Source organism: Mercenaria mercenaria, chromosome 16 (assembly GCF_021730395.1).
Source record: "Mercenaria mercenaria strain notata chromosome 16, MADL_Memer_1, whole genome shotgun sequence".
Lineage (NCBI taxonomy): Eukaryota > Metazoa > Mollusca > Bivalvia > Venerida > Veneridae > Mercenaria > Mercenaria mercenaria.
In genome coordinates, this window is record NC_069376.1 from 22,118,359 (window position 1) to 22,142,452 (window position 24,094).

Genomic DNA, 24,094 nt, shown 5'->3' on the forward strand with positions numbered 1-24,094 from the left:
GCAATACAGAAGTCCCCTACCAGTGAAAAAACAATTTTACTAAAAAAATTATTCAATGCAATTAAAAGTAATGGAGCAGAAACAAATTTTTACTTGACCTTGAACAGTGACCTTGACCTTTATCCGACAAGCATAGATCATGCGTTGACACATTGTCTCATCATGGGGAACGTTTGTGCATAGCACTTAGATAATCCATCATTGTATATAAAAGTAATGGAACAGAAACAATTTTTACTTGACCTTCAAAAGTGACCTTGACCTTTGACCAAAAGCATAATTCATGTACGTGCATAATCTACATATTGCCCTTTATACACATACCAAATTTTATTAACCTAGCTTAATACTTTTTGAGATATCGCAGGAACAAGATTTGCAGACGGACAGACGTACAGACACAAAGACGGACGGACGGAGGACATTCCTATAGTCCCGGGACTCACAACTATTTGTTACCTTACTGTGGTAAGCTGTTACTGAGATACGGCTGTGGAAGGCGGGGCTGACATCGGCAATACTACATCATTCTGCTTTTCGAAGGGAATTAAAATGCACATACATGTATTATATGTTGGAACTTGTAAAATGAGATCGAAAACTCAAGATCCACTTTATGGTCATTGGAAGAAAATAAGATACTCAAAGTTGAACATTCTAGGAAGTATACAAAAATACTTACAAAAAAATAATATTGCTAAGATTTGCGAACGTAGCCTCTGTAATCCTTATTCTGTTTCCTCCAAATTTACTGAAAAAATAAAACGGGAAATGGCTAGGAAGCAAGTGTCACGTGTACCGAGCGTTACTTTATCAAATGAATATATGTATACTAAACTTATGCTATCTGCTTCTGATTATATGATTATATAAAACGGGTTAATTAATTTTTCTTAAGCTGCCTTGCTTCTGATTAGTTTGACCAATGATTCGTAAACTTATTGTTTGAAACATAAATCAACTAAAACTCAAGTAGATAATCAATTCAATATGTGGTCCTTATTGTGCAATAGCTGGTATCAAATAACCTAAATCTTTGACCTTTTACCAACTATGTTTCAAACCGAACGTTTCAACACCTTGTCACGAACCACTCGTCGACCTAGAACGAGTATATGGACTGGAAACCCCTTCAAGTATGAGCATACGCTGCAAGGATGAGGAACTGAGCTTTCCACAACCCACCTAGGTTCAAACCTTAATTTTGTTTCAAACCAAATGTCTCAAACACTACCAAGGTCTTAAACTAACAGCTTATATCCGAACCAATATAATAATATAGTTATAAAGAGGACCCAGCAAGGATGAGCCGAAGCTGCTGCCTCGCCTAAATTATTCATACCAAAGTCCCAGTAATAATTATGGCTTATTATTCATTATTTTTCTCCAGTATATCTTCGTTGTGCGCTCTTCAAATTCTGTCGGCCATCTGACCACATTAGATGCCCAATTTGTATACTTATACAGCCATATGACGTCATTCGCATACGGACATACCTCCGACTTTTACATAGACCACCTTGTATCAATAATTTCGAATACAATTTTACCGGTAAATACTTACACTTGGGACTTGCCACTTCACGAGTGGTAAACGCGCAATCCAATTCCCGCTGGGAATACGCTTAAAATGGGTTGCGCGACGTCCGTTGCTGGTGTTGCACGTAAAAGAAGACGTAATTGAGGTATATGAAGTTATGATTTTGCTAAGTATGAGACAAGAATGATTTTTCTCGAAAAAAGGAAAATGCTATTCGACACAAATATGATGATACATCATATGTGTAAAATATCTGGTTTGTAATTTATGATTCGGCTCTATTATCACAAAAACTCTGGCGACACGAAGCGTGAAAAAAGTATGAAATCAACAAAAATCATGGCAGTTTCTGACCTCACATGCCTAATATGAGGACATCTGATGCTCTTTATGATAACTCAACTGTTATGAAGTAACGGATATCAAAATCATGTGCTTCAAATTCTGCTTACGGGGAAATAATTGAAAAAAAATCATCGGGAATGGGGTTGCGCACCGGGAATGGAGTTGCTCGTATACATCATTATGTATATAATTTATACGCGCAACTCCATTCCCGGGGCGCAACCCCATTCCCGACAGTTTTTGCCAATCTTTCCCCAAAAAGCAACATTTCATTCAAGTGTATGTAATATTCATGACTGTTTTACACGTGTTTGATCATTAGAAGCGTCATATTTCCAGAAAAAAAAAAGGCACAAGAGTTAGAAAATTAGCATTTTTCATGATTCCATACTTTTTTGACAGATCGAGCCAACAGAGTTTTCGTGATATCAGGGCTTATTCTTAAATTAATAATTTGATATTTCAAACATATGCTCTTTATTCATTATTGTGTCGAATAGCATTTTGCTTTTTTTCGAAACAATTCGTAAATTGTCATTATTTACAAAAACAAAAACCCACCTACCTCGATTTTGTGAATATTGATGCGCAACACCAGCACCGGAAGTCGCGCAATCCATTTCAAGCGTATTCCCAGTGGGAATTGGATTGCGCGTTTACCACCCGTGCATTTGCATCGAGGTAAGATTACCAATTTCGATGATGTTATATCATACACAACTTATATTTTACTGTTATGTGCGAAAAACAAATCCTTCGCAAATTCATAAGAATAATTCAGACGATCGATATCCTGTTTTAATTACCGAAAGGCACGTAGCGCGAAAGGACCAATTTCGCGACACAAGTATAAAAAAAAATGTTTCCTTACATTTTGTCGTAAAGTATATGATCATGGGTGTAGTAAAGTTTCTAGTTTATTAAGCACTTAAATATTTATTCTAACACGATTTGCAGCAATTGCTATATAAACATATAGCGAAATCGCCTATACATGAATCTACAATAAAATATGGTTGTCTGTTACATTTCACCCCTATGATTGTAACATAAGAGATTCTACTTCAGTTCCATTACATACGAATTATTTCAGGGCCAAACGGTTGAGAACAGCATTTCAAAAACATAAATATAATAAAAAGTCATGCTGACTTATGTGTAGGTCCGTAAAACACGTTCTGATCTCAACGAGCGAATTCAGTTAGCATGATTCAGCGGTGACGTCATAAATGTATGACATGAAGTATGACGTCATAATGATGTGACGTCAAATAAAAGTTAAGCTCGTCACTCGTAACACAGGGTCAACTCACAGGTGGCAGTAACGAACCTAGGATACAGTATGGGTCCATGAGCCATATGCACTTAAATTTACTACAATTATAATGTTTTCTTAGGAAAAAAATGACAAAAAGCCGTTTTGAAAAAAAAATTGCACCTGTGACTATGAGCCATGGTAAAGGTGATCAAGAACAGTTTGACATGTGCATTGCTTCCAGGTCCGTATATTTTTTTTCAAAACAATATTTCCTTATCAATGATTGACCCTCTTTCGGGCAAAAAAATAATCTTTCAGAAAAACCTTACTTCAAAGCCCAGTTCCAAACCGTTTACGCATCACGAGCGAGCAACGGCGTACGAAACGGTACTGTTTTTTCTATCCGAATAAATCCCACACATTTTTCGCACCGAAGTCTCTCCGCTAAAACACATTAAGCACACTGTGCCAGTTTGAAATAAGGTTATTGCCGTTCAGAACAGGCTAAACGCAAACTAACAAGACCGAAAATCAGGTTCAGTCCTACTTTGTTACTTACAAATTCGCTATTTAGCTTTTTCGCTTTCGCAAATTACCTTCGCCTGCCACGTAATTACTGATGACAAGACGGTGGTTGTAAAGGACGTTTTCATTGGCGGAGACAGTTTACGTATTTCAAACGTAGCGATAAAATCGCTCACGAAGATTATTCAGCAAATTCAAATTAAATAGCAACTGGTAAATAACTAAGTAGAATTAACCTTATTTTTAGTCTTGTTAGTTTACATTTAGCATATTCTGAGTGCTTGTAGCGCTATTTTTAACTGGCATTGTGTACTTGATTTGTTTTATGGCGGAGACTTCGGTGTGAAAAATGTGTGGGATTTATTCGGACAGAGAAAACATTACCGTTTCGTACGCCGTTGCTCGCTCGTGATGCGTAAACGGTTTGGAACTGGACTTTGAAGTAAGGTTTTTCTGAAAGATTATTCTTTTGCCCGAAAGAGGATCAATCATTTATAAGGAAATATTGTTTTGAAAAAAATATACGGACCTGGAAGCAATGCACATGTCAAACTGTTCTTGATCTCCTTTACCATGGCTCATTGTCACAGGTGCATTTTTTTTTTCAAAACGGCTTTTTGTCATTTTTTTTCCTAGGAAAACATTATAATTGTAGTAAATTTAAGTGCATATGGTTCATGGACCCATACTGTTTTCTAGGTACGTTACTGCCACCTGTGGGTCAACTCGCCTAATTTGATGCTTCTGTTCATAATTAGTTTGCGAGCTGTTAGATTACTAATTTATGAAAACTTCTCAAAATTCTGATAAAAAGAACAACAAATATCTATACGTTCCATTGGCTATGCAACACTTTCTAACCATAGGGGGTAAATTGTAACAGCATATGACCCGAATGACGTATTACGCTGAGAATGTAGTACTGTAAAATGCGAATTATTTGCGTTGTTAGAATCGAAATAATAAATATGTTCCAATAATTTTATCAATTAATAAAACATGGGAAGTCGTTTGGATGCGAATAATTAAATCACTCGTGCTACGCACTCGTGATTTAATTAACACGCATCCAAACTCCTGTCCATATTTTATCAACTGATAAAATATAGGAACATATTTATTATTTCTTAAGTCGAACATAAATAGATAAATGGTTGCAATAATACTTTTATATAAGATTAACCAACGATAAATTCAACCATCAGACAACCCCATTCCCGTCTTCCCCACCTCCACACATTCATAACACATAATCACACAACCAAAAAAATAAATAAATAAACAAGACAGATCGACATTAAGGTAAAACTATCAGCATACATTTCTACTATCCAGAAGTCAGTTTTCATGTGTGTGAAGTAGCCATGGCAAACTTATTCATCACCGTTATGACAGTAACTGACAGATTGATAAAGAGGCAATATATAAAGTTGAAAGTTCGAGATACTTTGCCGCAAGTCGAGTCACACAAGGACCATTTGTATAAAAGTATTTTAAAACCGGGCTAGCAGTTTCACACAAGAAGAATTTTAAGTTTCAACTACATCTATATATATAGAAAAGTAACCACGACCCCTGATCACCATGTTTTTTTTTTTTTTTTTGACAAATCGGAAAAGTCTATATGGAAAAGGTGACACGTCTGGCTAAGTGTTCTTAATTGAAGGTCGTGGTCTGTGTTAAATATTTTAAAACAGGACCAGCGGTTATGAAGGAGATGTCGTTTGAAGATTTCTCTATTTTTTTGCTCTGAGCAACCAAGCTGAACCGAATGAATAATTTTGGAAGAAGATAATACAACATCCTGGTAAAGTTTCATTCACTTCCACCACACGGTCGTTTGAACGGATGAACGGACGGACAGACGACGGCCGAACGACGTACGGGGAATGATCACAATAGCTCGCCACAAGAACTTATTGCTCTGGTGAGCTAAAAAATCGTGATTTAATTTACTTATCAATACAGCCGCCCATAAATGGCAACTAACAGTTACAGCAGGGATTATTTGTTTCTTTTCTCTTTATGTTTAAAGTTGTTTCTAATACTTCTTCTTTTATTTTCTTTCATTTTTGAATAGTTATAAATTTGTTCAATTTTCTTTTCAAGCATCACTCAGTGCTATAACTAGACTGAGTCACCTACCTTGGTGTTTTTTTCTTTTTTTAGTAAATTGTGCCTTTTTTTCTGAGACATTTGCATCAATATAAAAATCGCAATTTCTTTCACACCAAGGAAGAAAGATGCCATGCAAAAAACTCGACATATGTGCATATGTACATATTACATACAGTATATGATGAATGCCTAATTTGTCTCCATACTTTTCCCTTAGTTTTCGTGTTTTTTTCTTCTAGAAACTTAGGACGATGGCGCAAATTTAGTTTGTAAATAACTTATTCCAGTTTCTTATTAACTTAATAATGTAGTGGATAAAAAACCAAACACGCCGTCAATTCACAATTTACTTATATTCCAACGTTTCGGCTACATGCCTTCTTTAGGGAATAATAAACGACGGATATAACGTCATAGTACGTTAGGTGAAAACTGCGGGAAACAGACAGCAGTATAATAGACGTAATGTTTAAAGCTGATATATGCATTTAGTACATTTGAAAATTAAGAAAAAGACGAATAGAAACAAACGATACTAATAAAATGAATGATTTGAGAATTACATGTCATATAATAATCTTGCATTGAGTCCCTTTGGATACATGGTTTTTGATTTATGTATCCAAAAAGTTTCTTTACACAAGCCACCAAATTCGTCATTAACAATGTCAAATGGTACAAACGAAAAATCGTCAAAATTTGATTGTGATGGGTCATTGAAATGCGCTGCAACGTAAGAAGAGTAACTTGGATCTGAGAAGTTTCTAATATCAAAGCGCTGGCTATTCATACGTTTCGATACATTTTGATTTGTCCAGGGAGACCTATTGTATCTGGATACAACTCATGCACAGAAAATATTTCAAAATATGTTGATTTTTGCTGAAACCCAGAATGCAGAAACTACCATCATATAAAAGATATTACGGACTTCATTAATAAATTGAAGAATATACGTCTCTAACCTAATTCCTACCTAGTAACCCTGGATGTGTCGTCTTTATATACAAACATCCCTCATGATGACGGTATACGTGCGTGTAAATACTTTTTATCGGAAGATAGTGGTATAAATACATTGCTTGTTGAGGATATTGCCAAACCTATTCAGTCAGTGCTGGAAAACAACTATTTTCAATTTAATAGCATAAACTTCTACTGAAAATGGACGTAGTTATGGGCAATCCCATGGCACCGTCGTACTTATCTTTACTCATGGGGAAGTTGGAGGAGGACTTTATAAAATCTTTAACCATAATTTCAGAGGTTTGGCTACGGTTTTTAGATGATATTTTCATGGTGTGGAATGACTCACTAGAAAATTTAAGGATTTTTATTGATAAAATCAATGGCTTTTATCCCTCCATTAAGTTTACCTACACATTTTCGCAGACGTCCGTTACTTTTCCGGATGCCATTGTTTCAAAGGGTAAATCATTTGAAATCGTCACAGACATTTATGTGAAGGACACAAATGTACATCAGTACTTAGAATAATCACATCCGAACTCATGTAAGCGCGGTATACCATTTAGCCAGGCTAAAAGATATAGACGTATCATTTCTGATAATACAAAGTTTTATGACATTTTACCTGAATTACGACAATAAAAAAAATTATCCCGCTATTATTGTTGTCAATCCGTTTAACAAGGTTTCCACAATGTCACAGACAGATGCGCTAAACCAGAGTGAAAAAATGATAGTATTGTAATACCGTTCACTGTGTGTTACAATACATCATTGCCTAACATAGGCGGTATATTGCATAAATACTGGGACTTGTTAAAATTATCGAACACCAGAAGTGTCAAAAATTTGCATTCGTACAAACCAATTGTTGCGTTCAAACGTCCGCAGAACATAAAGGACATATTAGTGAAATCGAAATTTTCAGAACACAACAACAGCAATTTCAGTTCTGTTAAATGTAATAGGCGTATATGCTCCCATGTTTGTAATATTGTAGAAGATTCATTTATTCACCAGTTCTGTTACCGGTGAGAAATATGACTTGCGTTGTGATACTGACTGTACATCTAAAATGTTATTTATCATATTACATGTGATTTAAGACAAGAAGATTTTCAAAGTTGTTCCCTATATTAGTCTATATAAACCGTGTGACCCCCTCCCCCCCCCAGGGCGGGGCCATATTTGAACCTAGGGGGGATAATTTGAACAAACTTGGAATATTAAATGATACTACATACCAAATATCAAAGCATCAGGCCCTGAGATTTTGGACAAAAAGATTTTCAAAGTTTTTCCCTATATAAGTCTATATAAACCATGTGACCCCCGGGGCGGGCCATATTTGAACCCTAGGGAAATAATTTGAACAATCCTGGTTCTGGACCACTAGATGATGCTACATACCAAATATCAAAGCCCTAGGCCCTGTGGTTTTGGACACGAATATTTTCAATTTTTTCCCTATATAAATCTATGTAAATTATGAAAATAAACAAAGGGCCATAACTCACTCAAGAATTGTTGACCAGTCTGATTTTCAGGGGGACACAACTAGGGTACCAATACATCATTCTGACAAAGTTTGGTAAAAATCCCCAAATAGTTTCTGATGAGATGCAATAACGAGAAATTGTAAACGGAAGGACGGACGGACGGACCACGGACGCAGAGTGAATTGGATAAAAATGTAAAAAGTGCAAGAGCTAGTATAGGGGCGATATTGTTTCGAATAAAAATGTTAAAGTTTCATTAAAGCTTTAGAGTTAATTCTATAAATAGTTAGATCAATAACATCAAAATGTAACTTTGTGTTTTAACTGTTATTGCATCAAAGCACTGACTTGCCATTGTTTTGAGAATCACGTCTTTATATAGGAAACACAATTTACTTCTACATATTGAGCTGTAGGTACAACACAATCCAAGTCGCAGTACGTCTAGTTTTACATAAACGGAGTAAAACTACAAAAAGTTTGAGAGAATTTTGACGGGACTTGAAGTTTTCTTCAAGATAAGCGGCTTCGACATTCTCGCTTTTTAGCTGTATTTCATCTAGACAATAAAGAAGACAGTGTTGTACTTACTATTTTGTTGTGTCCTCTCTGCTTAGATCATGAGGCAGGCGAGAAAGACCTCTTTTTTCACAGTTCATATCAATATCCATACAGTCACACACCATTTCTGGTAGAGGACACTTGAAACCTTATAATATATAAAACTACATGAAATAAAAATATGTAGCGTAACCTAAGTTTGCTACTCAAACTATAATTTTAGGTTACTCACGGGTGGTAAACGCGCAATCCAATTCCCGCTGGGAATACGCTTAAAATGGGTTGCGCGACGTCTGGTGCTGGTGTTGCGCGTAAAAAAAAGACCAAATTGAGGTATGTGAAGTTATGATTTTGCTTAGTATGAGACAAGAATATTTTTTCTCGAAAAAAGGAAAATGCTATTCGACACAAATATGATGATACATCATATATGTAAAATATCTGGTTTGTAATTTATGATTCGGCTCTATTATCACAAAAACTCTGGCGACACGAAGCGTGAAAAAAGTATGAAACCAGCAAAAATGGCAGCTTCTGACCTCATATGCCTAATCTGAGGATATCTGATGCTTTATATGATAACTCAACTGTTATGTAGTAACGGATATCAAAATCATTTGCTTCAAATCCTGCTAACGGGGACATAATTGACAAAAACAGTCATCAGGAATGGGGTTGCGCCCCGGGAATGGAGCTGCTCGTATTAACCATAATGTATAATGTATACGCGCAACTCCATTCACCGGGCGCAACCCCATTCCCGATTGTTTTTTATTTTGCCAATCTTTCCCCCAAAACCAACGTTTCATTCAAGTGTATGTAATATTCGTGACTGTTTTACACGTGTTTGATCATTAGAAGCGTCACATTTCCGGAAAAAGGCACAAAAGTTAGAAAATTAGCATTTTTCATGATTCGATATTTTTTGACAGTAACAGCCAACAGAGTTTTCGTGATATCAGGGCTGATTCTGAAATTAATAATTTGGTATTTCAAACATATGATCTTTGTTCATTTTTGTATCGAATAGCATTTTGCTTTTTTCGGAAACACTCGTAAATGTGTCATTATTTACAAAAACAAAAACCCACCTACCTCGATTTTGTATATATTGATGCGCAACACCAGCACCGGAAGTCGCGCAACCCATTTTAAGCGTATTCCCAGTGGGAATTGGATTGCGCGTTTACCACCCGTGTAACTGTGTAAAGAGAAATATGCATGTATTCTGCAGCGGAAATATTGCGCGGCTAATTGGGATCTTACTCTATGTAATGGGTCTTTTTCTGCCTAAGGGTATGTAATAAATAAGAACAAGTGAATGAAGTATTGCCAGGCAATACAAAGTCCCCTACAGGAAGGCACCTAATTTTCTCTAGTGTTATTTATAGTAACAACAAGGGGAAGTAAATCCTAAAAAAATCTATGTAATATAAGCCAACACAAAACTCTTTACCGGATAGAGATACACCTAAAAATTGCATGTAACATGCATGTTGTACCACAGAAAAGTATTCTCGATTTTTCCCTACGGCCAGTAATAAATTTTTTTTAATATAAGCTATTTATAGTAACAACAAAGGGAAGTAATTCTAAAAACAAGGGTTCCTCATGGTGATGAACATTTGTGCCAAGTTACATCAAAATCCCTCCATGCATGAAGAAGAAATGCTCCAGACAAAGTCATTCTTGTATCTGACCTTTGGCCTCTAAGTGTTACCTTGACCTCAGATCTAGGGACCTGGTTCTTGCGCATGACATTCCGTTACATGGTGGTGAACATTTGTGCCATGTAATATCAAAATCCCTTTAAGGATTGTTGAGTTACAGACTGGACTTCCAAGTGTGACCTTGACCTTTCAGCTAAGGGCCCGGGTTTTGCGCAGGACACGTTGTCTCATCCAGGGAAATATTTGTGCCAACTGATATTTAAGTCCTCTTTTGCATGACAAAGTTATAGACCGGACAGGAAAATAAATCCTATTGACCTTTGATCTCCAAGTGTAACCTTGACCTTTAAGCTAGTGTTCTGTGTGTTGCGCATGAAACGTCATCTGATCATAGGGAACATGAACATTTATGCCAAGTAATATTGTAATCCCTTGATGGATGACAGAGTTATGGACCGGACAGAAAAAACCCTGTTGACTTTGACCTCTAATTGTGACACTGACCCTCAAAAGCTAGGGGTCCGGACACGTCGTCTCATCATGGGGAATATTTGTGCCAAGTTATATTAAAATCCCTAAATGAATGACAGAGTCATGGACCAGAAACGAAACAGACCCTGTTCATGCCATGTAAACTTTTGACTGCCAAGTGTGACCTTGGCATTTGAGCTAGGGGTCTGAAAGTTGTGCAAGACACATCGTCGTATTAGACATTTGCGAATTAATCCGATGCCGAATCCGAATCTAACTTCGGGTATACTTTAGGGACTTTCTCAAAACATTTAGTGGTTCAAATGATAAAAATGGTTGGCTAACATTTTAACGTTGAGCTGTTTATGTCGATTGACTACATATTTTTATGCTCACCGAAGGGCGAGCATATAGTTGCCGCTTTGTTCGTCCTTCAGTCTGTCCGTCACACTTTTGTCCGGTGTATTACTTGAAAAGTATTAATGGCATTTGATTGAAACTGCACATAATCATAAAGGCCATTGAGACAAAGTGCAGTGTTAAAGAACCATAATCTACATTACCTAGTTTTTGAATTATCTCCCTTTATTATACAAAATAAGGCTTGTCCAGAGCCTTACTTGAAATGTTTTAATTTAATTGTTTTCATTTAAACTTCACGAAATGATAGAGGCTATTGACGGAAAGTGCAGTGTCAAAGAACCGTTACTTTACTATAACTAGTTTTTGAATTATCTCCCTTTATTATACAAAATAAGTCTTCTCCGGAGCATTACTTGAAAAGTATTAATGGCATTTCATTGAAACTTCGCAAAAAGATAGAGACCATTGACGGGAAGTGCAAAGTCAAATAACCATAACTCTACCTTACCTACGTTTTGAATTATCTCCCTTAAGCACATGCATCAGGGAACATTATTTGGTTTTATCGATTCCTTGTGCTAATCTGACTACCATAGTTACCAAGTTGTCGTCCGAATAAATGCAAACTTTTTACTGTCTGCAGATCATACTGGAAACATTAAACAGATCGCAACCATGTTTTTTTTCAGAATTCTGTCCACACGTTTCTAAGTAGTCGTCGAAATAAGTCGAACTTTACCCGTTTTAGTTTCTTTAAGTTAATCGTTCCGTAGCTCTCAAATATAATATCATATACATGATATGTATTCTTAAAGTGTTGTATACACTTTAATTGCTATGATAACAAATATGTTGCTAAATTTGGTTAGACCTATCTACCATATAAATAGACAAATGCCAGTATAATGAAGAAATTTGACTTTAAATAAAATGAAGGATACAAATTTCATTGATAATTTTGCTGTCTCTGTAGGTTTAGATTAATGTGATGTATTCATTCAGCATTCTACTTCTTGATACCAAATATGCTTTTTTTTAAGTATTTGATTGGAAAGAACAGATATCGTCCAATATAGTTAGCAATATTCTGACGAAAGAATGGGTGCAATCTGTTAAATGTTTTCAGTTTGATCTGCCGAGCTTATAACTTATAGTAGAAAAATACCACCAAACACGAAAACTATTACAGTTTTAATATACCGACGTTTCGCCGAAAGGCTTCATCACGGTCAACTTTTTTTTTTTTTTTTTTTTTTTTTGAGTTTATAACTTCAAATAGCTGTTTACTTTATTTACATGTTTTAAACAATAGATAGACATCAGGAGATCTGAAATACATGATGTATGAAAATAGCTAAATGCAAATCTTAGTATGGCTGAATCACTTTCTCTTATCGCATATTTGTTCTTTCGCACTTACGTACTTGTACAAAAATATATACTCATGAAAATAGCCACAACTCCACATTTTCCACAGCCCAAACAGGTAAACAATTTAGAAGAGACATATTTCTCGCAAATAACTTTGAAAACTGGACAGTAGATTCAGATTAGAAGATTTATGCCGTCTAAAAACGCTGAACATTGCTGTATGAGGAAACCCTGCTCCGCTCCCTGGCAGTCACATTCTTTAATGTACCAAATGATCTGAATGAATCTAGCAGAGGCTCACCAAAAAGACATTAGGCCTACCGTGGAATCATATTTAAAGCAGCTTAGCAGTCTTGAAAAAAAGCGATTCTCAAAAGTTCCGTTATAGTTATAAACTATATGGAAACCTTCTTTGCCCCTTATCACTGCCATGTTTAACATAGCGAATGATCTGACGGCCACCCAATAAAAATTTGTGCACAGCAGCCATATCTAATAAGAAAACGTTGAAAGATTCGACTATTCTATACAAGTAACTTGCGGTCAGGACTTAATGAAATTTTATTGAAGGTAACATTTCTGTGAAATAGTATTAAAAAGGGAGTCAGTAAGGAGAATAATTCTAAATTTCGGTTGCTATCGCAACCGGAACTCTGCATGGATGGCACCATATTTTCATATATCAAAAAGGCACTTACAAGATATTTTCCTGTCTGGACAAAACTTACTCTGTGATTAAGGAGAAGATGCTTATAACAATAGGTACGGGGGCTGATGACGGTCGTACAATGGATACCTCATGGTCATAAATACACCACCAGTACGGCATGATAGTTGTACTTAATATGTCCAGGATTATCTGTGAAAGAAATTAACTATAACACGTTTCCGTGTTATGCAAAATTCTTCACTGAACCTTTTTAGAAAATTAAATTTTAACTATTTAATGACGTAATAATCCGTATGAATTACAAAAGAAACATCTCTTATTTGCCCGACAGAACGACTAAGATATTAAAATAGTATGCAGCCCTTAGTTAAAGCTTTACAAGGAACTCACTGGATAGCGTACGACATGATGCCGGAAATAGGAAAGAAGATGCCTACTGTCCGCCCTAAAATTTGTGTTTCCAAAGATAATAAGTCAAAGCGTCTGAGAGAGAATCTCTGTCTTGTGTGTTTTTTTTCTTAACACTTTATAGTGTTAACTAAATTTAATTGTTGCATAAAACAGTATTGACCAAATATTATGAGGCCTAAATAAATTGTGTGTTCCCGGTATTCCGACCTACCTTAAATGTTTGGCCCGACCCTAAATGTTTTTTTTTCAACTTATTAACATGCTGAAAAACATGGTCAGTGATGTTAGAATTCAACTTACTGATGCTCTATAGGCACAACCCCATTATTTTTATTCATTTTTGACACAAAAATGATTTCCGAAAGGTCCAACTAAAATAAAATATCAAAAACAGACAAAAAATACTGACCTACCTACCCTATTTTTTGAGCATGTTACCGGAAACAAACAATTTTTCGTTAGGCATGATGTTGTTTATAAAAAGCAATAGATTCAAGCTAAAACGTTGAACTAAATAGACCAGTACTTTGCAAATATTTCTGATTGATCTAAATTATAGCACCTAAATGTTTTGAGATTATCCCTTAAAATACAGTATGACTATCGGATTACAATCTCGATTGTAATCCGATATTCATATTGTATTTTAAGGGATAATCTCAAAACATTTATGTCCTATAATTTACATCAGTCAGAAATATTAGCGAAGTATTGGTCAATTTAATTCATTGTTTTAACTTGAATCTATTGTTTTTTAGTAGTAAGGCCTAACAAAAAAAAGTTTGTTTCCGGTAACATGCTAAAAATACAGGGCAGGTAGGTTGGTAAATTTTTGTTGTTTTGATATTTTTTATTGAGTTGGACCTTTCGGAAATTATTTTTGTCTCAAAAAATGAATAAAAATAAGGGGGTTGTGCCTTTAGAGCATCAGTAAGTTGAATTCTAACATCACTGACCATGTTCAAAGCATGATAAAAAGGCCATAAAACATTTATGGTCGGACAAAACATTTAGGGTAGGTCGGGGAACCGGAAACACAATTTTTTCTAGGCCTCATAATGTTTGGTCATTACTGTTTTATACAACAATGAAATTTAGTTAACACTATTCAGTTAAGTGTTAAGAAAAAGCCACACGTCTCAGACGCTATGGCCTATTATCTGTGGAAACACAAATTTAAGGGCGGACAGTAGACATCTTTCTTCCTATTTCTGGCATCACTTCCTACGTTATCAAGTGGGTTCATTGTAAAGCTTGAACTAGAGGCTGCATATTATCCTAATACCTTAGTAGTTCTGTGGGGAAAATAAGAGATGTTTCTTTTGTGACTCTTACGGATTTTTATGTCATTATATAGTTCAAATTTAATTTTCTAAAACGGTTCAGTGAAGAAATTTGAAAAACAAGAAAACGTGTTATAGTTATATTCTTATTTCTTTCACAGATAATCCTGGACATATTAAGTTCACCTATCATGCCGTACTGGTGGTGTATCTATGTTCATGAGATATCCATCGTACATCCGTCATCAGCCCCGTACTTATTATTATGAGCACCTTCTCCTCAACCACAGAGTCAGTTTTGTCCAGACATAACAGAAAAAAATCTTGTACATGTTGTAGGTGCTCCTTCGATACATGAAAATATGGGGTCATCCATGTAGAGTTCCGGCTGCGATAGCAACCGAAATTAAGAATTATTCTCCTTACTTACTCCTTTTTCAACACTATTTCACAGTAATTTTACCTTCAGCCAAATTTCATTAAGGTATTAGATCACTAATAGTAATGTTTACAAAATGGCCTTTGCTTGGTATATTCTGAAAGGTAACCGTGTTTTGCACTATTTTGCAAATTTTAAACAACTTTTACCGTGCCGTTTTTAAATTTTTTTGAATAACTTATGGTATCTCCTCAAGCTCAAGTAGAGACAAATTTCAAAGTGATAGCCACTATCAAAAACATTTGCAGAGAACTCATTTTACCATTAATTTCAATAGAAGAAACATCAAACTATTGGTTAACAATTATAAAACAATATAAAAATGTCAACATAATTTTTTCTATGGTGTCTCAAGTAAACGGATTTAATGAGACAGAATTCATACTTCAACATTGAAAAAATAAGGTCGAATGATGTGTTTCTGTTTTGAATTTTGTTTACTCCATTTAAAAATAACCTTAGGGAAGACGTAAAACCTACCTAAATTTCTTCCACAATATATAATCTAAGAGTGAAAGCAAAATAGAGAACTTTCACCGTGCGTAACTCAATATTTTTAAAGATTTGTAACTCTACCCCTTCTGCGTAAGTAGTAAATTCACTTTGAACACCAAGAAATCGCTTATAAGATTCATCTTTTTCCATTTTTGTACAAAACATCAATAATAAGTCTTGAAAGAAGTAAAAACTTACTACATGTAGTAAAAAAGGAAAATAAGGAAAAAAAAATTTGGTCCCAGTAGGGCTTGAACCTACGCCCCCCTAAGAATTGCAGTAAAAGTAGGGTTATGGTAGGAATTGAATACTCTTCAAAAAGGAGGTTCTCTATTAGTGATCTAATACCTTAAGTCCTGACCGCAAGTTACTTATATAGAATAGTCGAATCTCAGATTTTCTTATTATATATGGCTGTTGTGCATAAATTTATTGGGTGGCCGTCAGATCATTCGCTATGTTAAACATGGTCGTGAGGGGCAAGGAAGGTTTCCATATAATCTTTAACTATAACGGATATTTTGAGAATCGCCTTTTACAAGACTGCTAAGCTGATTTAAATATGATTCCACGGAAATGTTTCTTTGGTGAGAAAGAATGTGACTGCCAGGGAGTGGAGCAGGGTTTCCTCATACAGCAACAGAGTAAAATTTTCAGACCTTCTTTGTCATAAGCCAAGAGCGGTTACAGGGGGGCGGGGGACGCTAAAATTGCTGGAGCATAGGTAATTCGACTATTGTTTCGGGTGAAAAATGTGCAAAATATGCATTTTTCTCCCTCGCTACGCTTGCATACGTAATTTATCTCTTGTTCTGGGTGAAAAATAATATATATGCATTTTTTTTTCTCGCATGCTACGATCGCATATGTAATTATCTTTTGTTCTGGGTGAAAGATATAAAATATAAAATATAAAAAAAAATTTCTCTCTCGCTACGCGCACATATGTTATTTATCTTTTGTTATGTGTAAAAAATATAAAATATGCATTTTTTTCTCGCTTGCTACACCCGCACAATAAAAATCTGACCAAGTTTCCATGAGCTCCTATAACGCTCTTTACTATTTCTACGTTAATTGCCCTTGGTAACCCCTCCCTATAAAACCTTCAGAAATCGGGCTAAGAAATTCCATTCCGAGATACTTACCAAGAATAAGTCTGACAAGTCATAAAACATGGACTGTAATTGTTATTTGGGTTGATTTTGTCACAAAACCTGTCTTTTTTTAGTACCAGATAAAGTACCTCAGATCGCCCAAAATGCACCAGATGGATCCATTGTTTTCAAAATTTTCCGGGGGAGCATGCCCCCCAAACCCCCCTAGTCGCCCTACTCATAATATTTTGCGCCCCCAGCACCAAATTCTGTACCGTTCCTGTGAGCAGAACGCATAAATCTTCTAATCTGAATCTACTGTGCAATTTTCAAAGTTATTTGTCAGAAATATGTCTCTTCCAAATTGTTTACCTGTTTGGGCTGTGGATAATGTGGAGTTGTGGCTATTTTCATGAGTATATATTTTTATAAAAGAACGTAAGTTGAAAGAATTCAATCGGCATTTTATTATTTAATATATAACTGAAAACACTAAACAGATCGCACCCATTTTTCGTCAGAATATTGCTAACTATATTGGACGATATCTATTCTTTCCTATCAATTGCTTCAAAAATGCATATTTTGGTATCAAGAAGTAGAACCTGAATGAATACATCACGTTAATCTAAACCTACAGGGACAGCAACATTATTAATGAGATTTATGTCATCTTTATTTTATTTAAAGTCAATTTTCTTCATTGCTCTGGAATCTGTCTATTTATATGGCAGATAGGTCTAACCAAAATCAGCAACATGTTTGTTATCATAGCAATTAAAGTGTACTTACCATGTATTATGAAATTAATATTGTAACAGCTTGAGTTCCATATGCAATGAACAACACTAAGAATATATAACATGTATAGATATCATATTTGAGAGCTACGGAACGATTAACTTAAAGAAACTAAAACGGGTAAAGTTCGACGTATTTCGACGACTACTTAGAAACATGTGGACAGAATTCTGAAAAACATGGTTGCGATCTGTTTAATGTCTTCAGTATGATCTGCAGACAGTAAAAAGTTTGCATTTATTCGGACGACAACTTGGTAAGTATGGTAGTTAGTTTAGCACAAGGAATAGGTAAAACCGAATGATGCTAACCGATGCATGTGCTTAAAGGAGATAATTCAAAAAGTAGGTAAGGTAGAGTTATGGTTATTTGACACTTCCCTTCCCTTCTTGTCAATGGCCTCTATCATTTTGTGAAGTTTCAATGAAATACCATTATTACTTTTCAAGTAATGCTCCGGACAAGCCTTGTTTTGTAAAATAAAGGGAGATAATTAAAAAAATAGGTTATGGTTCTTTGACACTCCACTTCCCGTCAATAGCCTCTATCATTTCGTAAAGATTCAATGAAATGCCATTAATACATTTCAAGTGAGGCTCTGGACAAACCTTATTTTGTATAATAATGAGAGATAATTCAAAAACTGGGAAAGGTAGAGTTATGATTCTTTGACATTGCACTTTGTCTCAATGGCCTCTATGATTATGCAGGGTCATTTTTGAAAGACCCTGGATTATGTGAAGTTTCAATCAAATGCCATTGATACTTTTCAAGTTATACACCGGACATAAGTGTGACGGACAGACGGAAGGACGGACAAAGCGACAACTATATGCTCGCCCTTCGGGAGCATAAAAATATGTAGTCAATCGATAAAAACAGCTCAACGTTAAAATGTTAGCCAACAACCATTTTTATCATTTGAACCACTTAAAGTTTTGAGAAAGTCCCTAAAGTATACCCGGAGTCAGATTCGGATTCGGCATCGGATTAATTCGCAAATGTCTATTATGAGGTACATTTATACTAAGTAATATTAAAATCCCTTTATGGATGGCAAAGGTATAGACCGGACAGGAAGAAAGCCCTGTTGACCTGTGACATCGACCTTTCAGCCAGGGGTCCGGATTTTGCGCATGACACGTCGCCTCACCATGGGGAACATGTGTACCAAGTAATATTAAAATCCATTCATGAATGACAGACTTATTGACCGGACACGAAATTGCGGTCGGACGGATGAAATAACGGACGGAAAAGTGCATTCAAACTGACTATCAACCAGTAGTGGATTAATTATTTGAAAAACACTGAAATGAGTAGATAACAAAATAATATTAGGTGTACAATTCACTTGATTAGGATACCGAGGGCTCACTTTGTCAGACATATGCACATCTTTTAAGATACCGTCTCTGGGAACAAATACATTCTACATGGTTTTGAAATGATGAACAAAAATATATGTATATAAAGATATGCAAAACCTTAACAACGTAAGCTATAGCAGCAAGTAAAACATGACAAAATAATGCTATCTATACCTCCCCAACTCCTACACTAAAACCTTCAGTGAACATGTCTTATTGGTAATAAATAATATTCAAATACACATTTTACGTTTGGAAACTAATTATTGTACGTTAGTTTATTTAATTATATATTCATAGAAGAGAAACGTATGTTTTTGTGCTTTTCAGTTAATTTTGTTTTCATCTACCATTGTATTAACTACGAATTCCCTTCTTAGGAGGTTTTAAAAATATAAAACAAGATGTGTTTGTAAAACAGGTGTGTGCCCTAGGATGGCCTCCCGAGGTCTCTATGACCTTTGTCCTCTGACTAACAGACCGCAAAATCAACAGAGTTATCTACTGACCACAGATAATCATCATAGGAAGGTTGACACCTGTCTTCAGTTATCGAGCAGAAAACATTTTCTGTCTCAAGGTCTCTGTGAACTTGACCTTTAACCTACTTACCCAAAATGCAAAAAGGGTCATCGACCGGCCACAAGCATTATTCTATGAAGTTTGACGCCTGATGACCAAAGTGCTCTTTAGTTATCGATCGGAAACCATTTTCAGTCTCAAACATTTGTGCCAAGAATCCCTTGAAAAATGACGAGTTATAGACCGTACACAATACAGGCTATGTTAACATTTGACATGTCACTGAGACCATAACTTTGGAGTCAGGGGTCTTGCGGATGATCGTGCGCATGACGCGTTGCTTTATTATGTAAATCCCTTGATGAATGGCAGAGTTATGGACCGGACATGAAATAGACTGTGTAAACGTTTGACCTCTAAACGTGACTTTGACATTAGACGTAGGGGTCTGGATCTAGCGCATAACACGTCGTCTTAAAACGAGGATCATTTGTACCTATTTTATTTTAAAAATCCTTTGGATGGCAGAGTTATGCACCAAACACGAACTAGAAGACGCGTTTGTAAAAAAGCGCATGTCTCCCCCAGTGCATAGTCGTATAGGCAAGAAGTCAATAGGTGACAGGAGCGAAAGTCAAAGAGACACTGATGGTTGGCTGCAATAGGGATCATCTACTCGGCATGTCCAATCATACCACTAAGTTTCAACATTTTGGGCCTGCTGGTTCTAAAGTTATGAATTGGAAACAGTTTTCCATGTTCAGGCCCCTGTGACCTTGACCTTTGATCGAGTGACCCCAAAATCAGTAGTGGTCATCTACCCTGCATGTCCAATCATCTTAATAAGTTTCAGCATTCTGGGTCAAGTGGTTCTCAAATTATTGATTGGAAAGAGTTTTCTACGTTCAGCCCTCTGTGGCCTTGACCTTCGATGGAGTGACCCCAAAGACATTAAGAGTCATCTACTCTGTAAGTCCTATCATCCTGTGAAGTTTGAAGGTCCTAGGTCAAATAGTTCTCGAGCTCTTTACCGGAAATGGATTTCCATGTTCTGTCTGCTGTAACCTTGACCCTTATCAAAGTGACCTCAAAATCAATAGGGGTCATCTACTCTGCATGTCCAATCATCCTATGAAGTTTTAACATTCTGGGTCTAGTGGTTCTAAAGTTATTGATCCGATATAGTTTTCCATGTTCAAGCCCCTGTTACCTTGACCTTTAACAGAGAGACCCCAAAACAATAGAGGTAATCTACTCTTCATGTCCAATCATCTTATGAAGTTTCAAAATTCTGGGTGATGTGGTTCTCAAGTTATTGATCAGAAATGACATTTCCATGTTCAAGTCCCTGTGACCTTGACCTTTAACAGAGTGTCCCCAAAATCAACACGGATCATCTACTCTGCATGTCCAATCATCCTATGAAGTTTCAACATTCTGGGTCAATTGGTTCTCATCTTATTGATTGGACAGCGTTTTCTATGTTCAGCCCCCTGTGACCTTGACCTTTGATGGAGTGACCCCAAAATCAATATGGGTCATCTACTCTGCATGTCCAATCATCCTATGAAGTTTCAACATTCTGGGTCAATTGGTTCTCATCTTACTGATTGGAAAATGTTTTCTATGTTCAGCCACCTGTGACCTTGACCTTTGATGGAGTGACCCCAAAAACATTTGGGGTCATCTACTCTGTAAGTCCTATCACCCTATGAAGTTTGAAGGTTCTAGGTCAGATGGTTCTCAAGTTATTGACCGGAAATGAAGTGTGACGGACGGACGGACAGGGAAAAAACAATATGTCTCCCCCCTGGACGGACAGAATGACGCTACTATTTATGTGTCCTCTTTTTTCTTCTTCGAAAAGTGCGCAGTAAAATCATTGCATTTAATGTAAAATATGAAAAACAGATATCTTTATCATTTTTCAGGACAAATGTATGCTTATTGTGCAATTCATTACCTCCTATTGTACGATTACACAAAGTTAAGTTAAATTTCCTTCTGTATCTTTAATTTGTTTCTCTTCAATATCGAAAAAGTGAAAAATAAGTGCAGTAATAAAGAGGTGATTTTGTATGATAGCATAAAATTATGGAACCTGTTAGGTCATCTCACCTTTCACTGTGAAAAGTTGCATTAAATACCCTTCTGTAGAGCCCAAGAAATTGCTTGAAATGTTAAACTATTGGAAAAAAATTAGTACCTTTGTCCTAAGAGTCGCTCAGGTCCAAATCTGGACAAAGTAAACTATTTAGCTTGACTTTATATTAGAAATTTCATTCTAATCCCAGAATCATATAATGCTGCATAAGTTTGAGGAAAATTGAAGGTCTATACACATCAAAACGCAAAATTGGTTATAATTTTGTGAACACAGAAATTAGAATTTATGGATCAGCTATCTGAATTTTGCTTATCAAAAATTGTTCTGAAATTCTAAAGCTATATCTCCACATTAATTTTGATTTTCCACATTTTTTAAAGTAAAAAGGGGAAATGATTTTGTCGAATAAAATGCAGATTTATTGAACTTGATGTGCAAGTATGGATGGTTTCAAAAAAGTTGATGTCAGTGTCAGAAAGTTTCCCAAGGGAAAAGGGGAAATAACTTTGTCAAAACAGAAGTCAGAATTAAGGAAGCTGGTATGTGAGCTTGTCTAATGATCCTGATACACACATTAAGTTTTAAACTGATTTACGGAAAACGGAAAAGGGGCATGGACTGACGGGCTGGGACAAAGTTAATCCAGCATGTTCCCCCTATCAAAGTTTGGTCGGGGTAAACAGCAACAATCTCCTGCTTACACTGTACACAATGCCCTATTAAACTAGCACATACCACAGCCGAACTCGTCAGCGTAGGTCATTTTACAATCAATTACTTCGTCACATTTCTCTTCATTGTCAATACAGTAAGACAGTGGACATTTAAATTGTGCTTCCGAACACGTGTGATTACCTGAAATTAAAGCACAATAATAGTGAAAGTAATGTGCAAAATATGCCTTTTCATACCTGTTGTCCTGAAAAATAGTAACACACTGTAAATACAGTATTTAGCTATTTAAAAATAACAATGAACAACTTTCATGAACAAAATATACAAGAAAGAAAGTGCAGTTTAGAATTGTACTGACCTATGAATTACAGAGCTAAAGTCAAGACAAGAAAATGTATTATCTATGTCCAATTTGACCTCGACGTTGACCGCGAAGACAACACCATAGAATCCGTGTAGGACCTACCGCAATATTATGATAAATACTTCTACCAAAACTTCTACATGTTGAATAAAATCACACCAAGGGTAACAGACAAAGCACTACATGATGACCATTCTTAAAAATTACCTTGAATGTATGTCGTATTACAATGTATTGATATATACGTATGCGAAGCTTTAAATAAAATGGATTAAGGGTAATAGAATTAGGATTTATTCATTGTTACAATTCAAAGCCTAAAGGAAAATGCTGGAGAATTTGCCACTTTAAAGTATCTTTTTACCTACTCTTCAGCATGTATAGAGGGAAAAACAGTTTCGACTGTAACATCGATATCTTTTTTAAAACCTGATTCTTAGACGTTCAGATGAACGCGCTTTCAACGCATTCAGACATGATAACATTCACGTACCACAGTCACACATACGGCGCGGATAGCTACGTCTAGCTACGGATATAAACGTAGTAACCCGTATCGATCCGTACCTAAGCCGTACGAATTGGTACGGATTGATACGTATTACTACGTTAAGGTACGGCTCAGGTACGGATCGATACGGATTACTACGTTTCTATCCGTGGCTAGACGTAGTTATCCGCGCCGTATGTGTGACTGGAGTATTAGGGATGTCGGTCACACGAAGAAATGGTTTAGGACGAGTCTTGGTTACGGATTCGTGGGCAAAGTGTCATGGGTTTTAGGACGATTTCCATGCTAATTACCGTTATTGAAAGCAAAATTAAGTTAATATTTTACAGAATTGACGTCTGTTAAATATTTGACTTATTTTGATAATACAATGATAACTGGCATTGAACAAATTATTTTGAACAGCCAGATAAACTTTATGCCATTTTGTCTTTTAAATGTCATGTTTTTTAGGACGACCCATCTTTTTCATGTCATGGTTTTCTGTCTACAGTAAGAAATATCTATATCTTAGAAATATTGAAAATTTAAACAATTCCTTAATTGAAACTTTGTCTGTGATACACAAGACAGAAATGCCTTGAACTAGTAAGTTACTAAAACGTTTTGCAGTTATTGGTAATGACAGTTAAAATCCAAGCGAATTCTCTCAGTGACAA

At 35.8% G+C, this 24,094-nt stretch overlaps 1 protein-coding gene across 1 annotated transcript in view; it reads right to left on the reverse strand.

Annotated features, from left to right (window-relative positions):
- Positions 1–24,094, reverse strand: part of LOC123540119 (G-protein coupled receptor GRL101-like) — a 329,156-nt gene that overhangs the window by 55,573 nt on the left and 249,489 nt on the right. The window contains exons 13-15 of the mRNA XM_053526350.1: positions 22,621–22,740; positions 8,846–8,963; positions 683–751 (exon numbers count right to left, since the gene is read on the reverse strand). Of these exons, the coding sequence (XP_053382325.1) occupies positions 683–751; positions 8,846–8,963; positions 22,621–22,740 (307 nt within the window). The remainder of the gene's footprint in view (positions 1–682; positions 752–8,845; positions 8,964–22,620; positions 22,741–24,094) is intronic.